General features: G+C 35.5%; 1 protein-coding gene across 1 annotated transcript; it reads right to left on the reverse strand.

The window, feature by feature from the left end:
- Nucleotides 1-1,652: 1,652 nt before the first annotated feature.
- Nucleotides 1,653-23,431, reverse strand: ANXA10 (annexin A10). The gene is made up of 12 exons (XM_030947999.1): nucleotides 23,414-23,431; nucleotides 17,916-17,997; nucleotides 15,938-16,032; nucleotides 11,826-11,939; nucleotides 9,552-9,642; nucleotides 9,096-9,175; nucleotides 5,981-6,034; nucleotides 5,757-5,850; nucleotides 4,282-4,377; nucleotides 3,583-3,641; nucleotides 2,539-2,661; nucleotides 1,653-1,787 (listed from the first exon to the last, which is right to left on the reverse strand). Exons 1-12 carry the CDS (start codon nucleotides 23,429-23,431, stop codon nucleotides 1,719-1,721), a joined length of 975 nt encoding a protein of 324 aa, XP_030803859.1. The 3' UTR covers nucleotides 1,653-1,718.
- Nucleotides 23,432-24,336: the final 905 nt, after the last annotated feature.

Raw genomic sequence — 24,336 nt, forward strand, 5'->3', positions numbered from 1 at the left:
GGGTCCTAGCGCCGCCGCCGACATTTCGTGACGGGCTGTGGGCGGAGCTCCCGCCTCACGTGCTGGAACGGGAACTCGGGAAGCGCTGGGAGCTCGACTTGTTTGCAGTGCTGAGAAGTGTCCTTGTTCCTGTCTGCAAACTGTAGAGTTAAAACCAAGTGACTCCGCAGGGCCGAGGTACGGCTGTTGGGAGCTACCACCAGCTACGGTTGCAAAGTCAGAACATCGGTTTAGAATGATGTTAGTGCTCGGCACCTGGCACAGTGCTCAGCTGTTTCCTTCCCCCGCCCGCTTTTTTTGTTCTACTCCCGGCCACGTTCGCCCCCAAGTTCTAACTTAACAATTTTATTATCTGCCCGAAGTGTTTGGAAAAATGAGTCAAACTCAAGAGAGATTCGAAAGAAATTTTATTATATATCAACATACTAGTAACACGATGTCAGTATTTGCAATGAAGGCAGACGCGCTGTAATTAGTGTTATTTCCAGAGGCTGAGGGAAGCGACGAGCGCAAACGGCACAAAAGCAACCAGGTATTTGTGCCTTTCTGTAGCCGTGCTTTATTCAGTCACACGGACTGCACCTGCAGAAAGTAGCTCTGTAAGAACAGCCAGAGGGTCTGTGTCCAGTCGGACACCTTGTGGCGGCGGGAGAAAAGCCACGGGCAGATATTTTAGTGAACACTAAAAAGTGTGGTACTTTCTCTCACTCTTGTTTCCCTAAGAGGCTGACAGGAGGTACGGAGGCCCAGGATAGGATGCCCCGAACAGCTCCGGGGTATTTAAAGCAGCGTCACGTTTTCCCGTGGGGCGACCGAAGCCTCGTTGCTGTCTCCAGCGGCTGTGGCAGATTGTTCGCGGGTGTTCCAGAGAACGCCGCATCCTTCTGCCTCTCTAGGAGGTGCAAAGTTACTCACGAATAGTCAATTCTTGATTTGTGCCACCTAGGGCATCCTGGATATACCTCCATGCTCTGAAGGTCAATATTCAATGAATGGTTAAAATGAGATGGGTAAAAATGGGATTGAGATTATAATCCTCTGGAATTTTCCTGCTCGAAGTTAAGCAGTGCTTTGTCTTCCAGGTTTTCCAGTGCATGGCGCTGGAATGGATGGAGTACTTGATTCTAATTTTTACTTTTGTTTCAAGCAGAATAAGGGAAAGGCCATTAAGTATGTGAGTAAAATAAAAGAGAATACAAAAGCACTCTGATGAATGACTGTTTATAGATGGGGGCAGATGCTTAGTGTGGTTGTAACTAAAACAATAATATTCAAGAGCATAAAATATGAGATATAAGAAGTAGGAAAGAGAAGAAAAAATTTCCTCGAAGGAAGAAATCCTCTTGCTAAAAGTAAATAAAGCAAAATATTTTCTTCTCTCTAGTGTGGAAACAAATAAATTCTTCCAGAGTGTGTTGATGAATGTTTGGGATGTTGTGACACTAAATGATAAACAAATGCCTGCATGGAGTCATTTTACCACTTGTTGCATTAATTTACATAAATCATAAAATCAGAAATATTAATTAGAACTAGGGATAAAACCATGTTCCTGCCAACATTTTTTCCTGTCTCAAGAAAGATTTAATATTAGCAAATGTACATTACTGATTTTGCTGTTCTGTTATATGAAATAGGGATCTTTTAGAGTTAGTGCATTGCATATTACTTCAATTTCTATTTAAAATAGGTTTGCACAGCCTTCAGAGTACATCTTCTTAATAATCTTCTGTATCACCAGCACAGACAGCAAGTAAAGCACTTTCGTAATGCCCTGAAGCAAAATGCTGCAAAGAAAAAAAGAAAAATCAACATTTCTGTGACTTTACATTTTCTGAATTTTTCTTTTTTTGGTGTGTGACAAGAACTAAGGCTTTGTAAAATATTACATTGTTTTCAAAAGAATTCTAGGCTGAGATTTTTTTAAATTTCACTTGCCATGGCCTTTGGTTGCTTAGGCACCTAGAAACCATCTATCTTCGAAAGGCTGGATCAAATTTGTTTATTCATTCTCAAGTTCAATACCAAAAATTCATGACCAATTTCATAAAGTTGCTGCACATCTTGCAGTTGGATTATAGTGACATAAAAATGTAGTGTCTTAGCAAGAGACATTTTTTGTACAATTAAACACATTCAAAGTTTTAAGATACGGACCAGGAGTACAAGAGGAACAGGGTTTTTACCTAAGCAGAAGGGTAAAACCAGATATTTACTCCAGTTTTGCACAGAATTGATACCAGCCTAGCCTTACAGATCAACATGAGATAAGATGTTCTCAACTAGTGTAGAAACCATTCATACAAACTCTTGTTCAGCACACACTGTTTATAAACCCATCTTGCACTGGGGAGGGATAAAATCACAGCGAGTGAGTTGAGAAATTCTCATTCAAATCAAACTGAGGCATTGAAAATGTGCTGTTGTTTTTACACCTTGCTTTTTTGTTTGTTTTGTTTTAAACCAAGTGGTTAAACAGAGTGGTACAGTCTGTGTGATACCTGTGCTGAATATATGCAGAAGTTTGTAAAAACCTACTTTAATGTCATGGAAGAGTGATTTCCCATATCTCTCTTTGTATCGCTGGCGTATGTTCATCAAGTCTATCTCACTCCTGGCAATGAGAATCCTAATAACTGTTTTATTGTGAAACCCAAAGTCCTAAAATGAAAAAAAGAAAATGAGAGAAGAAAATACCCATAAAGGTATCCTAGATGTTAAAGGAGTCTAAGGGTTTTATTCTACTGAGTTTTCATGTACTCAAATAATAGAATTCATGTAACTGAGTAACAAGGGCTCCCTCTATGCCAGTGATTTATCCATGCACTGAAACTTTTAAAAAAGGAAAATATTACAAACTTTTGTCAGTATTCCTAGGAATTCAGTTTTTGAGTAGCAGTTGACTGTTGTTGTGGAGTCCACTCAAACTATAATGAGGCCAGTAATCAATTTCACAAAAGCTGCTGCCTCATGTGAATTCTGTGAGATTTTTAACCATAGCTTTAGAATTTACATAGGTTTTGTTCAGATGTGTTTTATTTTAACTGTTTCTAAATAAATTTTCATAATATAATTCTGTGAAGAATGGGGACATCTAGTGGCAATAAAACGTCAAAAAATGCTAGCACTTACACAAAAAATAAAGGAACCTGCATGAAGTCCTACAAAGAAATGTAAGCATTTGTCTTCATGTAATGTTAATTTATTATTTAAGTTTTAGCCATACTTATTAAATCTCTACAGACAAAAAATTATATAGTAAGAATAATGCACATTGAGTTCTGCACAGCAGGGGGTGTTTCCATGCAAAGAAAAAAAGTCTTAAATTAAAAAAAATTGACACATAATTTTTAAAGTATCTAAATACTTAAACTTGTACTTCTACTGCTTAGGCACTTAAGCACTACTGCTTTGAAATTTATGTAGGTGTCAACGATTTTAAAACACACAGTCATACCTTAAAGATTAAAGAGACTGATTTGTAAGTACAGGTTTTAGAATAATCAAACAAACAAAGAAACAAAAAACCCCAAAAACCAGGAAGCTTATTTTTAGGAAACGTGAGGTAGAATGACTACTTACATGAATTGCATTATAAAGCCTGTAAGCAAAGTACGAAGGCTTGTCACGAATGCAGAGAACTAGGAGGGAAGAATTGCAACAGAAAAACAGAAGATTCTTATAAAATACTTTCTTTAGGCTTTGGGCTCCTTGAAATAAAAATCTGGGTAGTGCTGTCCATGCCTCGGGTCAAAATTAAGCTACCAATATTCACTAATACAACTATATTTATAATTCTGATAGTTTGGTGGGGGATCCTCATTGCTGTTGCTTCAAAGGGCCTATTAAATATCAGTGAATACACTCACATGTTCTATTTGTAGAAATATTTTTATCCTTACTCTATAAATGAAAGATAAATGTACATAAAGGTTGAAACTTATTTATATATCACCAAAGTCCTGAAAACATAGCTGGTTATTTATTATGTGTAAAATCAGTTGGAAAGGCAGTTATCACACAAAATTTATTATCAAATAAAGTAGATACTAGTTCTGCTAAGTCAGAAGCTAGTGCTCCATAGATACATTTTTAGATTTACACTAGCAGGGGAAAGTAGTTAAAATATTATTTTCTAATAATCTCTGAAAATTTAATTGCACAATATAGGAGATTAAAGTGGATAAAATATCAGAAAAATAATATTCTTAATGAACAAGAGATAATATACTAGAATTTATTAAGAGATTGCTGCTAGTAAAAATAATATCTTTACATTACCTATTGCAACCAGTAATTCTTGAAAGTATCCATCGTAACATTCATTAATGGCATCTACTATGTCTTGCCCAGAGATATTTTGGAATTCCTGGAAAACTTGAGGGGAAGGGGTGGAAAAAAGATCTTGTTTTATTCTAGTTCATTAATAATGATCAACTTGCTTTTTGTGTTTTTTTTTTCCTTGCTTCTCCCCAGTACTATAACTATTGAGTTTATTTTTTACCTTTATTATTCTCAGTGTTTCATTATGTTTATATTGCCCAGGTCAGGCAACCTAAATGAGTAGCCTGAAACTTGGCTTCTAGGACATTCTCCCCTGGGTTCTTCAGCCTAGAGTATAAAATGAATGCATGAATGCCACGTATCTAGCAACATCTGTTTGTGACACTGGTAAGAACCTCCTGCTAGTAAGACACTTCCTTGCTTGGCTTGGCTAAAGCTGGCAAGGCTCGTGGATCGTGGCAAGGAGCCAGGAGTCCCGTGACGCGCACGCTCGCTGCAAGATGCAGATATGCACACACGCAAATATCCAGGCTGTGCTTTCTCCATTATGGAAGGAGGAAAATTCTTTTTCTTCTGACTACAGAACTTACGGAGCACTACAGTACAGGCAGGGCCCTCAGATCTCAGGAAGAGAGCAGAACATAGAGCAGGTGTGTTAATCCTGTCATCATCAGCTGAATGAATTTGTTGATCCATGATAGCAAAGTAGTCCTAAGCTACTTGTTGGAAGTTGACGTAAGAAATACAGCTGGCTGCGCAGTGATAAACTTGTCAGCAGACAGACTGTTTTTCTGCTGCAGAGCAGAAACTCAAACTTGCCACCAGGTGAAATAGGTTTATTTCCTACAATGGAAGATTTGGATAAGCTCACATAAATTTCCCGCAATCTGTAGCTATGTCTGATTTTCTATTTTAAATAAAAATGGCCCTTGTGTTTATGTGTTTATGTTCATTACTGGAGAGCAGATGTGAACACTGAAGTGCTCCCATCAAAAATTTCTATGAAACTTCTGGGGAAAAGCTTCAACACAGCAGTATGTTTTCACATGCAAACATTTGTTGAAATGTTTTCCAGCTCTCCCTAAGTGTTTTCCCTCATAAGAGTTGCTTAGGAAAAATGAATAAAATAGTTAAGAAAAATCTCCCTCATCCTGTTGTGTCATGTGTAGACTCAGTGCAGCTGTAACATTTGCCTTTCTTTGGTCATGCATTCTTCTCTGGGTTATTAGGCATCCTGATGCCTGTCTGTTCTGTCTACAGCTGTCAGTAGTCATCGGGCAAAGTTCAGTTTTGCATTACTTCCAAATTCCCATTCACATCAGTGCAAGTCTGAGAGCTCCAACAGTTCACACTTGGTTTCAGGCTAATGTCCTGCTGCACACTGACTGTCTTGGTATGCAAAGCATGGCTTTCTTAGCAAGTCACATTTTTCCTTTACACTCTGTATTCAAACAGCTGAACTGCTGGATTACCCATCCACAACTGCTGCTGACTCCTGTTGCAGAGAATCATTTGCAGCATGTTTTTGTGTTCGCCTGTCTTCTGCTGGCATGCTTCCCATAGAATCTAATATAACAGAAAAATGGAAAAAACAAAAAAAGCAAAATATTTAAATTAAGTCCTTAATCACTTTTCAACATTTGTTTTCTGTTTTTTATTTTTAATGTTTGAGAACATCACATCTGAGCATATTTACCATTGCATCCTGAGCAGCTGTAGAAGGGTCTGCATATCCTTCCATCCTTGTTCCCTGAGGGAAAAAAAGAGATACATATTCTTCAAAATTTAAATCCTAAACTGTTGAGGAATATTATGTGTGACCAGAGTCACAGACTTGGTCCAGGTGTCTGAAGCTGAGAACATAACGAGCTCAGCTAGTCTGAAAGTAACAAGGCCTGTACCCTTGAAGCAGAGATACCGTGCTAAAAACAGCCTGAGAAAGAGAAAGCTTAATTCTGAAAGAATGTAAACACAGAGGCAGGACTGACATGTACAGAATAACCAATGTGGGGCTTAAGTTACAGAATATGCATTAGCTTATTAATTACTGTATAAAAGTCTGATGCTGTAAACAATAAAGAGGAAGCTTATTGAGCACTCTTATTGAGTGCGTAAGCTTTTCCCCCACCAGACAAATGGCCGAAACGCAACACTAAACCACTGTAGGAATATAAAGTTCTCTGTGTATGAAGCTGTGTTGAATTGCTTGAGATAACATGTATAGGCCTTTAGGTTGGATCAGTGTTTTGCATGGTTGAATTTGCAAATGTGGACAATATCTTCAAGTTGTCACATGATGTCTTAATTTTCTTTAATGAGAGGAATTCTGGAATAAAAAACAGTCATGTGAGATGAAAAAGTGGGGGAAGTAGATGAACCTATCCCATTCTTAGTCCTATTTTAAATAATCTTTTACCTGACCACCACAATCCCACCACCACTTTCAGAATAACAGATGTTATATTGTTTACTCTAATATACAGCTCTGAGGGGAAAATAAGGATAGGAGTAACATTTGCCATACTGATTGGTTCTTACCAATATTCATATTACCAGAAAAATCTTTTCTCAATGTGTTTTGATTCCTGCACAAACCATAGAGCAAGCTCATAAAATAATAGAGATTTTGCTTGCTCATAATCATTGTCTAAAATTAAGATCCAGGGCTAGGAAATGGTTTGACAATTTTGATACATAAACCCCCCCAAAAAATTTCTAATTTTCCCATACATTCACTAGCTTTTCAGTTACACAAACCAAGCTAAATTTTTTAGTAAACACACTATGTTCTGAATTACGTAGTCAGGAAAAGAGAAGAACACACTACTTGTGGAATTGCTTTTATAACCATAGTCATCTTGTAAAGATACAAATCAGCCTTGTTTGCAGAACTCTTAAGAATCTGGAGCTCATGTATTTACTGCCTTAATAATATGTTCTTGAAGCAATTTTGTTTAAAATTTACAGTCGTGTTACCTTATATATGAAGGGAAGGATTAAAACTAGGTATTGGCTGTCAGCTTGTAGAATGATTTATTTATAGTTCTTTTTTGTTAAAAATGTTAATTTACATGTTAATTAAATTGTGAGAATTTCACTCAGTGAAATTTGTAGTAGTAGTATAAATTATCTGAAGTGAATTGTGATGGAATGACTGCATAAAATTACATACACAAGAAAGCAAGGGAATAAAGACAGGGCAGTGTACAATAAAATAACTGTAATAATACTTTACATGAGTCAAATGCCCACTTTCTCCAGTAAGATCTGTGTAATTATGTTTTAAATTGTAGAACATTATTATATTTCAGTTAATACCCAAAAAAAGAGAATTAGAATAAAATCTGTTTGTCTTAGACTAGAATATTAGTTAGCCTGAATTTGATACTCTTTTAACTCTGTTTGTTTCCTTAGGAAGGACCATAACCTCTATGGTTAATATAATCTAATCTGCCTCAGGCTGGACATGAAAACCATAAATGCAATACTATAGCAATTGAATAGTTTGCTTTGCATATGGAGCATGTTTACTTGTCTGATTTAATAGAAATCAAAGCAAAGGTTTTCTGCAAAAAAGCATTAAAGTATGCACTGGAAGTGTTGCATGGTTATAGAACTAGAAAGGGTATGTTTTAATGAAATATCACTGAGTTTTAATGTAAGATGATATGCAAGCATGAGTGATTTGACCAACAATCTTCAGAAGTTCAGAATATCTGAGTCAATTTGAAATTTCCTGCAACTCTTCCTTATCTTGAGTGGAATAGCAGATTTTGTTAGCCATGAAATTGCTGATTTTAGGCTTCTTTATCAATACCTGGGGTTTAAGAAAATTAGGAGTAGTAATGTATAATCAGAGATTCTTTTAAATTTGGTTGATTTGATGGGTAAATATGTCCCATGGTTTTTAATAAATTATGAGAAGTGAGGTTGCTTAAGTGAGGTTGTTCTTCATTTTTAAGCTAGGAAAAATTTTCATTATTCGGGAAAAAACATCCAGCATGAGAAAAAAATATTTCTTGTCTATAGCTTCTACTTTTGAAACTTCTGTCTTTTTAACTTCAGTGAAGCCTACTGTTATTTCAAATTTGTGTAAGAAGTTTTTCCCCAGACATGCACGTATTTAAAAGTACAGATACACCTTATGTATGCTGTTATCCCATGGCAGTCCTTTATTATTTGTTACTCTGGTTTACAAAAGATTTTAAAGATAATGAGCACAGTGACTGCAGTGAGAATGACTTCTGTATGTCTGTTGTATAAACTATGGACTGGTAAAACTGCAAAAGTTGATATGTAAAAGTGATACTTCCTTTTCTTCTGTGCTAGCATTTTGTGATTTAGCATATGCAATAGCACAAAGAGCATTATATTTTGAGCAGTGAACTTTTTATTTCTTAATCAAATGTGAATATATCTCTATTTTCACATAATGTTTGACTGGTTTATGATGTTTTCTGATAATGGAGAAAACATATGCTTTTAAAAATAACAATCACATTTGTACATGCAAGTAGACTCATTTTGAGATGAGACAGATGGAGCAAAGGGTCAGCAGGTGAATACCAAAGGGAATTTATAAAATAATCTGTTTACCTTTGCTTCTATCTGATATCCAAAGTCTGAGTCAGAATAGATGAAGGAATTCAGTTTCTCTTCATCAGCTTCCCTCCTGTTTCTTGTTTAAAAGTGCAGCCCTATTGAACTGGCTTTAATCACAGTCACCTTAAAATGTAAAACTTATCAAATACTATTGAAAGTAATTATGAATCTTTTAGAAATGTAAGTCACAGTTCTTGTTTTTACAGTACCTGAGCAAGGTTCATGAGTGTATCTCTGAAGTGACCTGAAGTCTCAGAATCAATATCTTGTTGAAGATCAGAATTATATTCTAGGTTAAACCAAAAGGATATAATTTTAAATCACAAATGAACATGCTCTGAATAGTACAAATGAAGATTATCAAATAAAGGCTAAATAGGCTTACTCTATTCCAGTGTAACCTGGGCAGGTTCTGCAAGGACCTGGCTCTGGGGCTGGCACATCCATCTGGCCCTGCTGGGGGCCCTCAGCCACTGTCCCCACTGGCCTGCCCACCCCCCACATTGCTTCAGCCTTTTGTATGTAGATGTGGGAGAGGATGTGGAGAGGGAACCAGGCTGTACTGGTCTGTACTGTGTTTTTCTAGTTCTGTTCCTTTGTGTGTGCTAATACCTCCAGAACATATATAGTGCAGCTGCTACTCTACACTTGGTGAAAAAGCTTACGCATTAGGTAGGCTTCTTTCATCTGGAAGATCTCCATATTTGATCTTGAGGCTAATATGTCAATTAGACATTTTTCTTCTGTGTCTACTCCCTGTATGGAAAAAAGTAAATATGAAAAGATGTTGTGTAGTAGAAACCCCAATTTTTAGAAGAAAGCAGTGATGTCCTTCTTAGAAATAACAAAATAATAGCAGTTTCTATAGTGTACCTTTGCATAATCTACCTGTTCAAATTACTTCAATATATTTCAAACATACTTCTAAATCTGAATTTCAGCATGTACCTTAGCAAGTGGGAAATGAAGCGAGACTAATGTTGACAGAAACATAATGGAAATAATTTTAGAATATTAGTAAGAATTATTGCTTGCTGAAAGAAATGAGATGCAAAGATTGAGCATACATCCCTAAAAAGTGTTCAGGAAATCTGAAGTAGACATGAGCATAGGTATTATGTTGGTCTTCTCTCTTCTTATCATCTTTTTTTTTTTAATAGATTTTTAGGAATACTATAGTCTGTAATATCTAGCTTGAAACTTGGTATTAAAGGAAAGCATCATGGAGTACATGCAGTGCTGCAAATCACTGTATTTTCCCACAAAGTTTGAATTAATTTTATAAACTTCAATTGACATAAGATGTGGTGCATATGCTGCTTTTGACATACATGTGGATAGTGTTAATGAATATTTTGCATTTGGGGTAAAGGGAGAGCATTAGAGCCCATAGATACACATGGGCTGTTTTTTTTACCTTGGCCATATGAATCCAGGTCAAAATAGAGTACTGTAAAAAAGTTCAAGTTTGACCCACATTTAGGAAAAAATAAACTTGGCAATTTTGTCAATAATGTTAATGAAAGATATTATTCCTTTCTTAGCAATGATAATTCACAATCCTTTTAATGCCAACTATAATAAAGACATACCAGTACTTCTAAAAATTTATTTAAGTGTCTGAAGAACAAGAAAAAGCTAGTAGCTTTTTTTTTTTTTTTTTTGGGGGGGGCAGGGCAGAATTCTCAAAATTGGCAAGATAAATCATCTTGCTCAAAGTCTTGGAATCTCTGTCTTGCTTGTGACAGCAGACAGTAGCAAACATCCATGGAGATAAAAGGAAAACAGTGTTGAACTCTGATATGCCTTCCTGTCTTTTAGGAGTTGGTAATTCAGGAATTTCCTGAGAAGAATTATTATTTTCAATAGCCAGCAATCAACCTGGTTTCAAAAAATGTATTGAAGTCCTCTATGAACTAGGTTGTGCTTTTGGTTTTCACAATGCCCTGTAGGAATGAATTTCACCATTAAATGACCTGATATTTGAAAAAATGTTTTTTTCACAAACTTCAGTTATGTGAGGATTGCAGTCTCAGATCCAAGGAAGAAAAGGAAATATTTCCTTCAAAATGGGAAATCAGTTCTGTTTCAGTGGAGTTACAATTAGTTTGTTTTAGGCGCACAGTTTATGGTCATTGGGGGTGGGGCTGTGGCCAAGCCTCATCCCAATGGGCTGCAGCTGTGAGCAGCAGGTGAGCAGCATTGACAGCAATGAGCCATGGAGTGCCCAGGGGCACTGAGCAACCCCCGAAGGGAGCAGAGGGCACACAGGGGCAGTGCATCAACATGAGGGTATAAAAGGTTGGGCTAAAGAACAAGAAGGGTAGACACTTTGCAGCCTTCTGAAGTGAAGTGGTGTTACTCTGTATGGGCAGACACCAGAAGCATTCAGATGAGGTATGGTGTTACTCTGGGCAAATGCTTAAAGCCTTCTGAACTTCCATGGTGCTACTCTGTGTATCATGGCCCTCTTGACTGTGCAGTATGCTGTGACACTTTGTCACAGAGTAATTTGTGAGGGTTTCTACAGAGACGTGATCTGCTGAACAAGTATTGGTTTTTAGAGTGGTGGTGCTTGAGTGCATGGCTGTGGAAATAAATTTGGTTTGTAGCATACATAAATGCTTGCAAAACCCAGCACCTTACGGTTCCCTGTATAAGTATATTTTTATTTTCTGAGTTTACCATGGAAGTTAAATGGGCTGTATGTGTTCCATGACAAAGATATTATTTATGCTGCTTTTAGCACACTGATGGACAAACTTGAAATAGCACTGTATTTCTGATGACTAGTGGACTAAGTGTTAGTATACTACTCCAGTGTACTAACTTTCAGCAGTTTATCAACCAATGAAATGTAAAAAAAATAAATTCATATGTGTTCAGTACTCTAATTAATGACTGCTGCTCTAAGCAGTTCTGAGTATAAAGAAGATTACCTTCAAGGCATGCCAAAGCTCATGGGCATCGTAGGAGGCAGGTGGATACATCAAGCCAACCATAACTTCTTTAAAGTGATGAGAGAGATTCTCTTTTAGGTCTGTTATCAAATCCTTGAGAAGAAAAAGAAAGTAAAGTGTGACTATAGAGATAATCCTGTCTGTCCACTGACAGCTTAAAAATTATTAGTGGTTTTCCCCCTAAATGATTTAGGATGAACTGTTAAAGATTAATTTTGGCTAAGATTAAGTAAAAAAAACTAAATTGTTCAAATAGTACATGCTTTACTAGTATGAGCAAGATGAGACTAGGTGCACAAGCCAGTAGGCCACAATGGATTGCTGCTTTCAGTTCTTAGAACAGAGAAGAAAATACAGATGTTTAAGTGCAATTATTTCTTAAAACCTTGGAAAACCAAATCTCACATCACAGCATCTACAGCTTCCCTTAATCTATTCCCTGTGCACATCTGAGAAGTGTAAGCACATTTGGAAGATCAAGCTCATAGAACACAGGTGGTTTCTTTTGATTTTTTTAATGTTACCATGTGAATAATTTAAGAAAAATCATCTGTATTGCTCCTAGTACATAAAAATATCAGCTTTGGATAGCTGAAAAGTTATGTGCTTCAGTTATATTTTACATTCTAAATGAATTCACTACTTTTGATAGATGCTGGATTAATACCATGGAACCCCCCTTGTCCTCATCATATTTCTCAGCTCTTTCTTGCCAGATAGCTAAGTAATGGATTAGAGTTTCCTCCCCATTCTCCCCATTCCTAGTACCATCCTCCAAAACACTACAAATGCCAAAATCTTGTTAGCTTACAACTAGTTACTGTTTTTGATTGAGGACACTTGTGCAGTCTTTTTTTAATATTTTGTGTGCAGCACTAGACACCTGTAAGATGTTCTAGTCTGTCTGACTTGAAAGGCGTGCCAGAAACAGTTCCCATTATATAAACTAGTATGTTTCCAGAGCTGTATTTTTTTCAGGCCTGTACTTTGATTTTAATGCATTTCTGAATATAATTAATTTAATAGCTAGAGTAGCAGTGAAGGAAGACATATGCATATTAAAAATTAAATTTATGATGAAGAAACATACAGTCTTTGGTGAATGTACTTTAGATTCATTTGACAGCCCCTAATCACACATGGAGTAGAAATTAATTCATTAAGACATTTTACTTCCGACAATATGCCTGTGGGAAAATGAATTAATAATACAAATGGATGCTACTTAAAAATTACTCCTACAATCAGAACTAAGGGAAGTATTGGAAAAAAGAAAAGACAACTCCAAGTTGTCACTATTTTAATTTCCTAATCATCTTTGCTATAAGAAATACTTGGAGACTAACACTAAGAATGAATCTTAAAACTTCTCTGTATGTCTGAATCATACAGCTAGTTCAGGTCTTTTTCATTTTTTAAAATATTTCTCTCTTTCTTTTGTGTCTCAGTTTACATTTGTCTAATGAATGGACATAGTGGCTACCATATTGAGCAGACTGAAGTAAAATAAATAGGGAAAAGGATTGGACCAACAGGTTTACCGTAAATTGAACTGAGAAGGTTAAAACTGCAGCTGCCTTGCCATGTCTCTTCTCTGTCCTGTGATGTTTACCACTCATAAACTGGGCTTGCCAAATGGTGCATTTGTTCTATGCAATATAACCAGAGGGACAAATTGGAGCCAGGGAAATGCGATGTGTGCTAAATTACCTTTCGAAGCACAAACTGGAGCAATTCAATGTAAGATATGTCACATTCTTGGTAGGGTTTTTTAAGAAACTGTCAAGAGTATCATGATGAATCTTGCACTGTGAAGTGTACCCAGTGCTTAATGAATTTGTTTGAATTAAAATTGTGGGTGTTTTGGAGTATGTTCCATGATTTTTAGAGTATTTTGTAGCCCGTTACTAGAATATGAAAACTGTTTTCTTGCCTTTCCCTTCTACTATTCATAGATTTAGACACTATGGTTCTTAAAAAGGACATTTGACATCTTTGGCTTTTTTCTTTCTTCTAGGTCGGTAGATCTGTGTCCACTGCTTTTATAGCACTTCAGGTTACCTCATATGGCTGAAAGAGGTATGAATTTAAAGATGATATGTTTTCATAAGGACTTATTGATTTGTTTATATTTTTGTTTTGAAAAGAAGAGCCAGTTAGACTAGTGTTGAGCAAGTCAATAATTGTTCTCTGTGAATATGAAATAACTTTGTTCCTGAAGTACGTTTCCAAGTCTTTATTGTGATACTGTATTATCTCTAGATCATCATGTATCAGAGAGCAGAAATTAAAGATAAAAACATGATACAATGCTTTTAAATATTTTCCTTTGTGAAAGTGATAGGTCCTGTTGAGACACTGTAGAGAAAAGGTTAAAAGAAACCAGCCAGCTGCTTTGGATGGAGTAGAGAAGGACTGTCCGGTGGTGGAGATAAATGAACACTTGGGAAGAATGGGCTTGGGTGCTTCATGTCATAGGCACCTTTGGGTAGCTTGACATACTTTAGTTTGCTCTAAATAACATGAAAACTTAGGAATATTGCATGGCTAAACACTGAACTTTTATGGTTTGCATATGTGATGGTAACCTAATAAATACCTCATAATAGAGAAAACAGGTTTAATAATTTAGGTGCTGATTTCTATCATTGTCATGGTCTCTAGAAGGTGGATAGCTGTGATTGTCAGTTATTGTTCTTTTATGGTCTCTATAAAATATACTTATTCATTCAAGGTTATGTCTAAAACATCACAATTATTGTGTGTTTCATTTTTTTAACAGTCCAAATAAAGTCACTGATCTCCTGGAGATGAGTAACAATACGAAATCAACCCACTACACTAATTAAATCCAGCTCTTTTTCCTCCAGTTCTAGGACAGTAAATGGGTGTTTGAGCTTATTCAGGGGTCAGTGGTTTTGAGGTTTTTTAGTATAGAGTTGGCACAAAGGTTGTCTCTAGAAAACTTTGCCACCCAAATGTATTCTGCTGGTTAATGAACTGGAGATGTAAAAGCACCACATAATGTGGAGTTTTTGAATAAACCATTTCTAGTTAACCCTAATTAAGGGAGATGGCTCTGTGGTAGCATTTGTGCAAACTCATTGTTCTCACTCATGCTGATTGGTTCAATGGCAAGCAGACACTGGCCTGCAAGGAATTTTCCAGTGAGCCCTTGGTTTTACAGGCTTCAGGAAATGAAGAAAACTGGATTTTGTTCTAAGTGTTTGTCTGCTTTCTTTCAGGGGAAGGGCATGTCTAGTCAACTTCATCAAATAGTATCTAGTTTTACACTGTACTTTTCATGACTTTCACAGGAATTTTGTAAGGGGTGTTACTATTATTTTTGTCCTTATATAGCTGTAGCAACTAAGGAAAATACAGGCACTGCAACCTTCCCAAAGTTAGTTGGTTAGCAACAGTAGATCTGGAAATAGAATGAGAATATCTCTGTGTATGTTTAAGAACTCAGATAACAAAATTCCATTGTTATCTATGGTAGATAAAGGTAGAATACAGGTTTTTAGAAATAACTTTGTCTTAAAATTTTTTAAACACTTTTCAAAGATCATAACTTTAAGCAGGTCAGATGATTATTGTGCTTAATGTGCAGATGGGACTATATGGAATGAGGTGTGAGACTCAGTGTTTGAGATGTGAACATTAATCATTATGTGAGTAAGGTAAGAAGCCTATAACTCTTTGTATGGTGTTTTTCTTTGGTTACAATACTATTTTATTATTTATTCCAAAAACTTGATAAATGTATTTTAAAACCCCCCAAAAGCGCATAAAGGAAGAAAGAAGTCTGTTCAGATATTTTAGGTTGGTCAATAGAGAAGAATGGCCTGTAGAAGAAGGAACTTTTCCTGCCCTTTTCTAACTCTGTGTGGCAGACAAGACTTCTGCTGTAGAAATGACAAGGTGATACTATCAGAGGTTTCAATAGCCAATGAGCAAGTTGTGTGCCAACCTGTTGTGCCAGCCAGCTGTCTGACAGGCTTGTGGTTCCAGTGAGTGACCTGAGAGAAGGGCTGACAGCTGCACAGGGGAGAAAGAAGTAATAAAAGCACCAAGTGTTTCTGTCATACCCTGCCATACATGTCTCTGTATGCCTCGGCAATCATGAGCCTCTGGGAGTTGCAACGCTGAGTTAGGATTTCAATCAGCACATCCTTTTCACAACCTGAAAAGGAAATGATACAAGCTCTAAATTAACAAACTGGCGCTAATTACTTACATTTGTGATTGTTCTTTTGTTTAAGAACATTATACAAATTTTTAAAAAAACTGATTGAGAGACTAATATCCCACTAATATTTACCAACATCAGTTATATTACTGTGCTTGTATGTCTTGCACTTGCTGGTGTAATACCATGGAAAGGTGAAACAATCTGTTATTATCAGATGCATCATCACCTCTCACCAGCTCAGTGGGTTTGAAGGCATCAATAAAACAGGGGCTTTCAAGGATTCAGAACTAGGCCCAGTAGCAGGATTTGTGGCTGAGCCCTGGAAGACATACTGGTGTGTTCTGTTGATATTGATTAAATTGTCATTTAAGAATTAGGGAGCTGTTTTATGAGGATGATAAATTTGTTAGACTATTTGTTGATAAACTCAGTTATAATTTCAGAGGAACTGTATGAAGTTTTAAAAATGATATCTTACTCCATCTAAAAAAGGGCATTTTGTTGAAGGTTACGTATGATGGTTTGCTTGATAGGTAGAACTTACTAGTAAACTTCTATAATGAATCAGTAGTATTGATTAAAAAATATTAGCACATTCAGAAAACTGTTTTTGAGTTTTAAAATTGTTTTTGCATCCTAAGGGTTGGGATACTGTACATAATGATTTCTTTCTACATTTCAGAAAATAGTTATCACTAGGGATCTTTACAGCTTACATGCTTTCTCTAGTAAAAACTGAGAAGGGTCCAGATATAGGAAATATAATAAAATATAAATATAAAGCTTGTATAGTATCAGCAGAGGGTGACTGAACATCCTCATAAGAATGAATGCCATGTGCAGGATTGAGGGTCAGTGTCTGTAAAAGATATGGTGACTTTACCTTCTCTGAAGATGAGCTATTTATTTTTTCAGTTGTCCTTTAAATTACAACTTTGTTCCATGTACTTTGATAGGAAGGTTAAAATTAAGGTTGATGTACTTGTACTTAGAGTATTAGATGAAGAATATAATCTCTATATTTTCATATATTAGCAACATTAAAATATTTCATATTTTATCAGTTTTATTATAGAAGTACTCTTTGAAGTGTAGGAAGATGTTTAAAACTTTTCATCTATAGCCAATGTGGTCATAAAGATACTTTAGATTCCCCTTGATGAATAATGCTTATTGTGGTTCACTTGACATTAAATCTGAGTCCTCACGTTTTCATTAAAGAAAATGAAAACAGCATGCAAGATTTGGTGCTGTCCAATCTTGTGAAAAACCCAAGGGGTATAAAAGCTGTGATACAGAGAACCATTTTAAAGTGAAGAAGACGTTTAAGATTAAAAAAAAATCGATATTTTGACCCTCAGCAATACCAACAAGGTTCAATAGGAAAAGAAAAAAAATCAGAACTGAGAGAAATCCTTTTGTGAACAAAAGATTTTTGGAACTAACACTGAAAGCAAAAACTGAGAAGGTAATGAATTCTTTAAACTTTCTACTCCATCTGTTTTTATTTCTTGTGACTGAATAAGAGACTTAGCGGACCTTGGTAGCACTTAGTTGTTAAAGTTACAACTAAAATCCTTTCATTTCTTAGCCCTCACTCTAGTGATGTAACACAGAATTCTGTTTTTCTTGTTTTCTCAATGAAGTGTTCATTACTGTAAGTGTGGATATGGATTTTAGATTAATCTTGATCAACTCTTAGTTCCTGTAAATGCAAACGATTTATTTGGACATCATCAGTGTGTTTTGTTGTGGTTCCTTGTAGACTCTGCAGATAGGTGGCAACGATTTTATGAATTTAGATTTTGCCTAATGCTTTATGAGAACTTTCTGAAAAAGAGTAAATTTGCATTAGAATCAGTCAAGATACTCACAAATTCCCTGTAGGGCTCCTCCTAGCAACTGGGCATCCATTATAGGGTTAAAATTTGGAGCCGGAAGAATTGTTCCTTGTGTCTACAAAAGGAAAAAGCAGACTTTTAAATTGAGGTGTTTAACGTTTTTAACATGATATACCTAATTCTGCTGCAAACCAATAATCATAACTTGAAATTTTCTTTGCTTCATGGGGAGCAGGATGTATGGTTTTTGATTTATGAAACAGAACTTAAACTTGCAGTTGACCATAGGAAGACAGACCATATTGGAGGAAGTTGCCCCTAGCATCAGTTAGGCCTTAATAGGAAAAAAATGGTGAGGATTTACCTTAAAATGTAAATCCCTCTGCCAACCCATTTAAAAAATATTATTTTATATTTCAAAGTTAATCTATAGTATCCCTGACAGTCTTCAATATTTATTCCTCATGGTATTTCTAATTTGAAAGGACTAATGAGAAAATGATGAATGAGATCCATAGGTTGCTTACAAACCTGGTGCTTTATTAAAGCAGTGACGTTACCTCACTGCCAAGTGAGATAGTTTTGAACTTGACATGTAGAAGACAATGCAATTTTTCTAGTTGCTTTATAACTGATTTGTCAGCTCATTCTCAGTGATAGTTTATTTAATGTATTTTTTTCTTATTCTAAGAAATTTGTGAATGATAAAAAGAACTAATTTTAATAGAATCATTGACCAATACAAACTGAAGAAAAAGAGGTTGACAAATACTGAAAGAACCTAATGAGAGAGTACTGGACTCTGACATCAGAATGACCAGTTTTGAGTCTATGGCCATTTCTGTTGCACTTTGCAACATCTTTTGCTTCCCTAAGCTTTGGAAAGCATAGGAAAATTACCAGTATGATCTCATGATTTCTCTTCTGCATGCCTTAAGATGGCTCACTACAGGGATGAGCAGAAATTGCTCTTCATGGCAAAGTTAAATCTACAGAAGTGAAAATTCCATTTTGATTTTCTTGGTGATGTCAGAAAAAGTTTATGTTCACTGAATATAATTTCTCTTAATATAATGCTCTCAAACCCATCCACACAAGTAAAAGAAATTGTGACAAAATAACAGAAATCTTGTTTTAAGTTGAGAAGACCAGGGGCATTTTTGCACTCTTTAATATTCTTATTATGAGAGCTTTATCCTAATTTCACAGATAGTATAAATGAAAGTATTTTTATTGATTTCAGTGAGCTTTTGGTTCCTACCCTTAATGAGCAAAGATTGGGGTAGGTGGCCTACCAACTCTCTATTCAATCTAATAATTCTATAATTTTTTTCCTAATAAAGAAATTAACAGGAATTTCTCCAATAAAAATTTTTAAATAAGTAAACATTATCAAACACCCATTAGTCTCAATAATATAGGATTGAGTGATAAAGGAACTTGCATTATGCTCTGGATGTTTTCTTGTTCTGTGAACACTGCTGATAAAAATGACTGGGTTTTTTTTCCTGATTCTTTTGTCTCTGTTTCACTATGTACTTGCAGTTTGTTTCCTCACCTTGTTCCATCTAGGAACAAGCCATGGGGTTTTTTCTGAGACAACCACTGGCTAAATAAAATGACTCAGTCCTGTGACTGAGTCCAAAGTCTGAATGTATTATTTGGCTAATGCTAGGCCAAAGGAATAAATGACTATTGAGTTTCAACTGCTGTATTTTTTTAATTGGTAATAGAATTCAGTTCCCTCACCCCCCACTGTTCACTGTGTGAACAGTGTTTCCACAAAACTTCATAAGAGATTGCATTCTGCTACCAATATGATTCAAATTCATTATAAAGTTCAAGGTTACAGCTAGAATAGGTGGATTGATGAATATACACAAATAGAGACAAATTTTCTGAAGAAAATGGTGGAAATGTCTGTTCTGGAAATGGGGAAAATCTCTGAAAGGATGTCAAGAATTGTACAATTTAATTTTGATATCTGGACTCTAGCATCCCTCACAACATATTAATCATTTTGTTGGAGCTCTCATTGCGAGATTAGGATTCAGCATGACAGACTTTTCTGCATTACAAAGAAAATGTCTTCAAAAAGCATCAGAGGAAGGTAATTTCCAAGAGCAATTTAGCTTTTTTGTGAGTTATTTTAGACAAACTACTGTATGTGAACATGGAAAAATAGTTTTTATGCTGTCTCTCCTCTGCAGCATCCTAGTGAAGGGGATATCTATTTTTCAGGAGGAAAAAATCAAAAATATTTTAATTTTTTTCTTACAAAGTGTCAAAACACTTTATAAGCTAAGGTGATTCAGTGACTTTTTTTTTTTTACATTAAGATATTTATTCTTCTCTCTGGTATCAGGATGCCCTCATGTTCAAAACTGCAGATCTGTCTCCACAGAGGTGGCCCAAGTGGGCACTCTATACATCTCTCTGGCTTTGCACATGTTCTTTTAACTCTCCTGTGAGAAACCGATTCCAAATTAAGCTGAGCAGACAGGTTTGTGTGGTGTTGGTGGAATGAATCAAAACAATAAAAAAGATTGGAAAGGGTCTGAAAAATTTATAATGGTTCTGGAAAATGATACTTGGAATTTACCTTCCTTCTGTGCAAAAGCAAGGAGGTAACAGCTTTTTCTGACCAAGGTCATAAGCAGTTCAACAAAAGTATCAGTAAAAGGTGAGGCTGCTTTTATCAAATTATGATGTGCAAACTTCAGGCAATTCAGTCTTGTGATGGAAAAGCATTCTGAAGTATGAACAACCTTCTAATAATATTTGTTCAGTAAGTCATTCTGCCGATAACAAACAATTGAAGTCAGACTCCTTCGTCTGAATATTTCCCATAGGGAATGTCTACTAAAATAAAATGTTTTCTTTATTAGCTAACCACATGCTATGAGCTAGCTATACTTTCGCAAAGATATCATTTGAGTGCAACTTTATTAAATGAAAGTTTCATGAGTATTTTGGTTTGTTGTGAGTTTATTGTATGTGTTTCATTTAATTTCAATAATATGATACAATAGTGGAAGGGATACTTCTAAACATAGAAAATTCATTCTCCAAAACCTTCTATCTCTCTCTATGTGTATTTCAGAGAGGTCATAGATGTCATCTTGTCTAATTTCTGGTAGTTTTACTTGTGGTATTTATTATAGGGTATTTTTTGTATGTAATCTCTGATAAGGATGGTGCCTTGAATTGCTGAATCTGGCAGGGCTGGTGCTGTTAATAGTTTGTGCATCTCATTGTTGATCTTGAAGGACTCCATCCTATCTGATTGTGAACAGATAATGTATGTAATTACTGATATGGGTAGCATAAAATATAAAGAAGATCATAAAGAACAAAGCACATTTTGAAAGTACTACTTCTGATTTTTTTCTTATGCTTCTGAATTAATGGTATATTCAAAGTTCTGGAATTCCTTGAAAAATATCTCTAAATCTAAAGTGTACTTCTAGAACTTTTTTGCAATCTAGATTAGTGTTTAAGAAGAGTAGAGAAGAAATTAATGCTGCAGTCTCACCACTCAGTCCTGTATAAGCCCTGTTTTCTTGATTGAGGTTTGATGGAGTGATTTTTCTGCTATTTTGTTGCTGAGTCTCTTCAAAGAAAATTGCCTCTGCTCCATGACCAAATTACTCTTTAAATACCAGCAGCATTGGGGGGAGAATGTTTACATGCAGCTCTGTCTTACATGTCCTCATTCTGTCTGGATGCCTCAGTAGGGAATCTGTTCCTAGGATCCAGTGATCTAGCTCATAAAAATACCGAATTTCTCTCCCTTTCCTTTCCATAACACATGGAAATTGGAATAAACAGTAAAAATTCACCTAACCTGGGAATCCATCTCAATACTTTTCAGAGAAAGCCTGGAGTCAGGTTTTTCTGAGACTGATATGCTCCCCATTGTCTACAGTTGCTTCTCTGCTCTTTTGTTTCTGTGATGATGAAAAAAACAAAGGGTTTATCACTGTGCCTTTTTATGTTTAGAAGAAGAGGGAATAAAGAGTTGATAGTAAAACCATTTATTCTGGGGTATTTTGATGTAATTCAGTGTATCAGAATTAGAAACTTGTGTCCCCTCTGCTCAAGTAGTTCATTAGACTCATATGTAGTAGTTGCATTATATTAAGCCTCATCCCATTGTAAAGATCTGCCACAGTTAAAAATTGTCTTGTCTATTAGATTTTCTTTATAATGCTATCAAAATACTGCATTGTTATTGCAAATATAATAATTGCCAATTGTAATGACTTTAAAATATTTTTTCTGTAAGTTATTTTATAAGGTACTGCCATTAGTTTTAGACAACATATTGTATGCAGATGCAGTGTCAATTATTTCAATAAAATTGGTTGCAGTAAATCAGTAGAAGAAAAGAAACTGTATTTCTTGTCTTCTCCAACAGAAGCTGATCTACTACCTTTTTAAGATGTAGCGTTCTTTCTGTCGTCCTTAAATTATCAGGAACAGATTACAAAATCACTGTAACTAAAAGAGGGAAAGAAAGAAACTAAGAAGAAAATCCCTTTTAAGTTATTAACTGTCTTGCCTCTAGTAAAGGATGCATGATCCCAAATTGCAGAAAACTGAATGTATTGCTAAACCTGATTCAATAGCAATCACTTTAGAAAAGCAAATATATGCTTTATATATAATTTTATCAGAAGAAATAATTTACTGGAAAGGTTGGAATAATCAATTATAGTTTATATATTTTTCCCTTTCTAATTTTAATATATCCTTTAGAAAATTCCACATTGATTTGTAAGTTTGTTGGGAATGTAAAGCCTTTGAAAGGAACAAATCATTATTCATATCAGTAATAATTGAAAGAAAATCCTTAGAGAACATGATGATCAGTATGCCAGGTACAGAGAGAAATTTCATATTTTGTTGTCATGAAATAGTAACTCCAACAATTTCCAGAACGGAGATTTAAAATTTCATTATAACTTTTTTTTTCCTCAAAGAGCACTAGTGAAACTATTTAATATTTTGTACAGCTTTTTGATGGGGAATGACCACTGATAACTCTTCCTGTGTTGTGGCTCTTGTAGAGGCAGCATTTTTTTACTTTAAAATATTTTTATATGGATGGTCTTTTCAAATTATAACCCCTCAAAATAGTGCCAGAAATAGATATCTTCTGAAAAATTCCCATTTTTCTCTTTAATACAGTTGGGTGGTAGTATGTAATTTAGCTTCTTGTTTAGCAGCTAAGTGCAAGCATAGAAAACCCACCTAAAGGACCTCACAAGCAGGCTTGAGTTGCTTTTTCTTGAAAGGTCTAGAATTATGAGACAGGAACTGATAATTCTTTATATTTTAGTCTTTGTTTCAGACACTTGGTATATATATATATAAGTAACACCAGTATTAGACCCAAATCACAAATAAATTATCTTCACCTAACATTAATTTCTACCAGTGAAGGGAAATGGATACCAACATGTGATGACAACTCAAGAGGAATGAAGAGTTTTGGAAGATTTCAGAGAACAAATAAATATACTCACATAATCTCCGTAATACATTTTGATACAAGTCTTCAAGTTCTGTTGAGATGAAATAGTAGCTTCCCTAGACTAAAAGCAAGAGTAAATACAATTGTTTTGGTTAAATCTTGTTCTGTTCTGGAGATTTGTGAGAAGCCATCCAATCAAACTGACACCAAGTAGATTAGGCTCCAAAGGAGCAATGAAGCAGAACCTTGGTACCTTGTGTCCTTGGGCTTTATAGATATACTGTGTGCTTAGTCATTAATCATGCATTGAATAGGTGTGATTATAATGTGAGTAAACAGAGCCATTAGCTCAACACCCTCTGTTCTGCTGTGTTGATTTTAGGAATCAGAATTTGGCTAGTCATAGGATGAAACACTCACCTACTGAAAGTGCTTGTGTTAATGATTTACTTTTCAGATTGGATCTGGTCTAGTTCCTTTTTTCATCTTGGGGCTGAAGTCACTCAGCTCAGCACTTGCTCTAGTATCTATTTGTAGCTGGCATGCACAGGAAGATGCTTTATAGCCCTTATATGTCACCCAGAGTAATCAGGTAGCGTTTGTGGAACTCTGTAAATGAGGATCTTTTCATGCAAGTTACAATTTGCAAAATCCTGCAAAGAGTTGATCAAAAATCCTGTACTATTGCTCTATCCAAGGGCTTACACAGAATCCTAACTATCCAACTGACAGTAAACTCATTTTTCATAGTTAATACCATGTTTTTATGCTTATTATCACTATTACTGCAATAAACCATTGCTAAAACATGAAGTTTTCTGTCACACATACACAAAAGGAATATAAAATAGAGAAACATAAAAATAGAGGTGCAGAATCAGTCTGTATCCTCTCCCGCAACTTGAATGGAAGGCATACGCTACTGTTATGCTGACTGAGTCCACTTTGGAGGGCTAATGTTTACCAGTGGTTGCA

This window comes from Camarhynchus parvulus, chromosome 4, assembly GCF_901933205.1.
Source record: "Camarhynchus parvulus chromosome 4, STF_HiC, whole genome shotgun sequence".
NCBI lineage: Eukaryota > Metazoa > Chordata > Aves > Passeriformes > Thraupidae > Camarhynchus > Camarhynchus parvulus.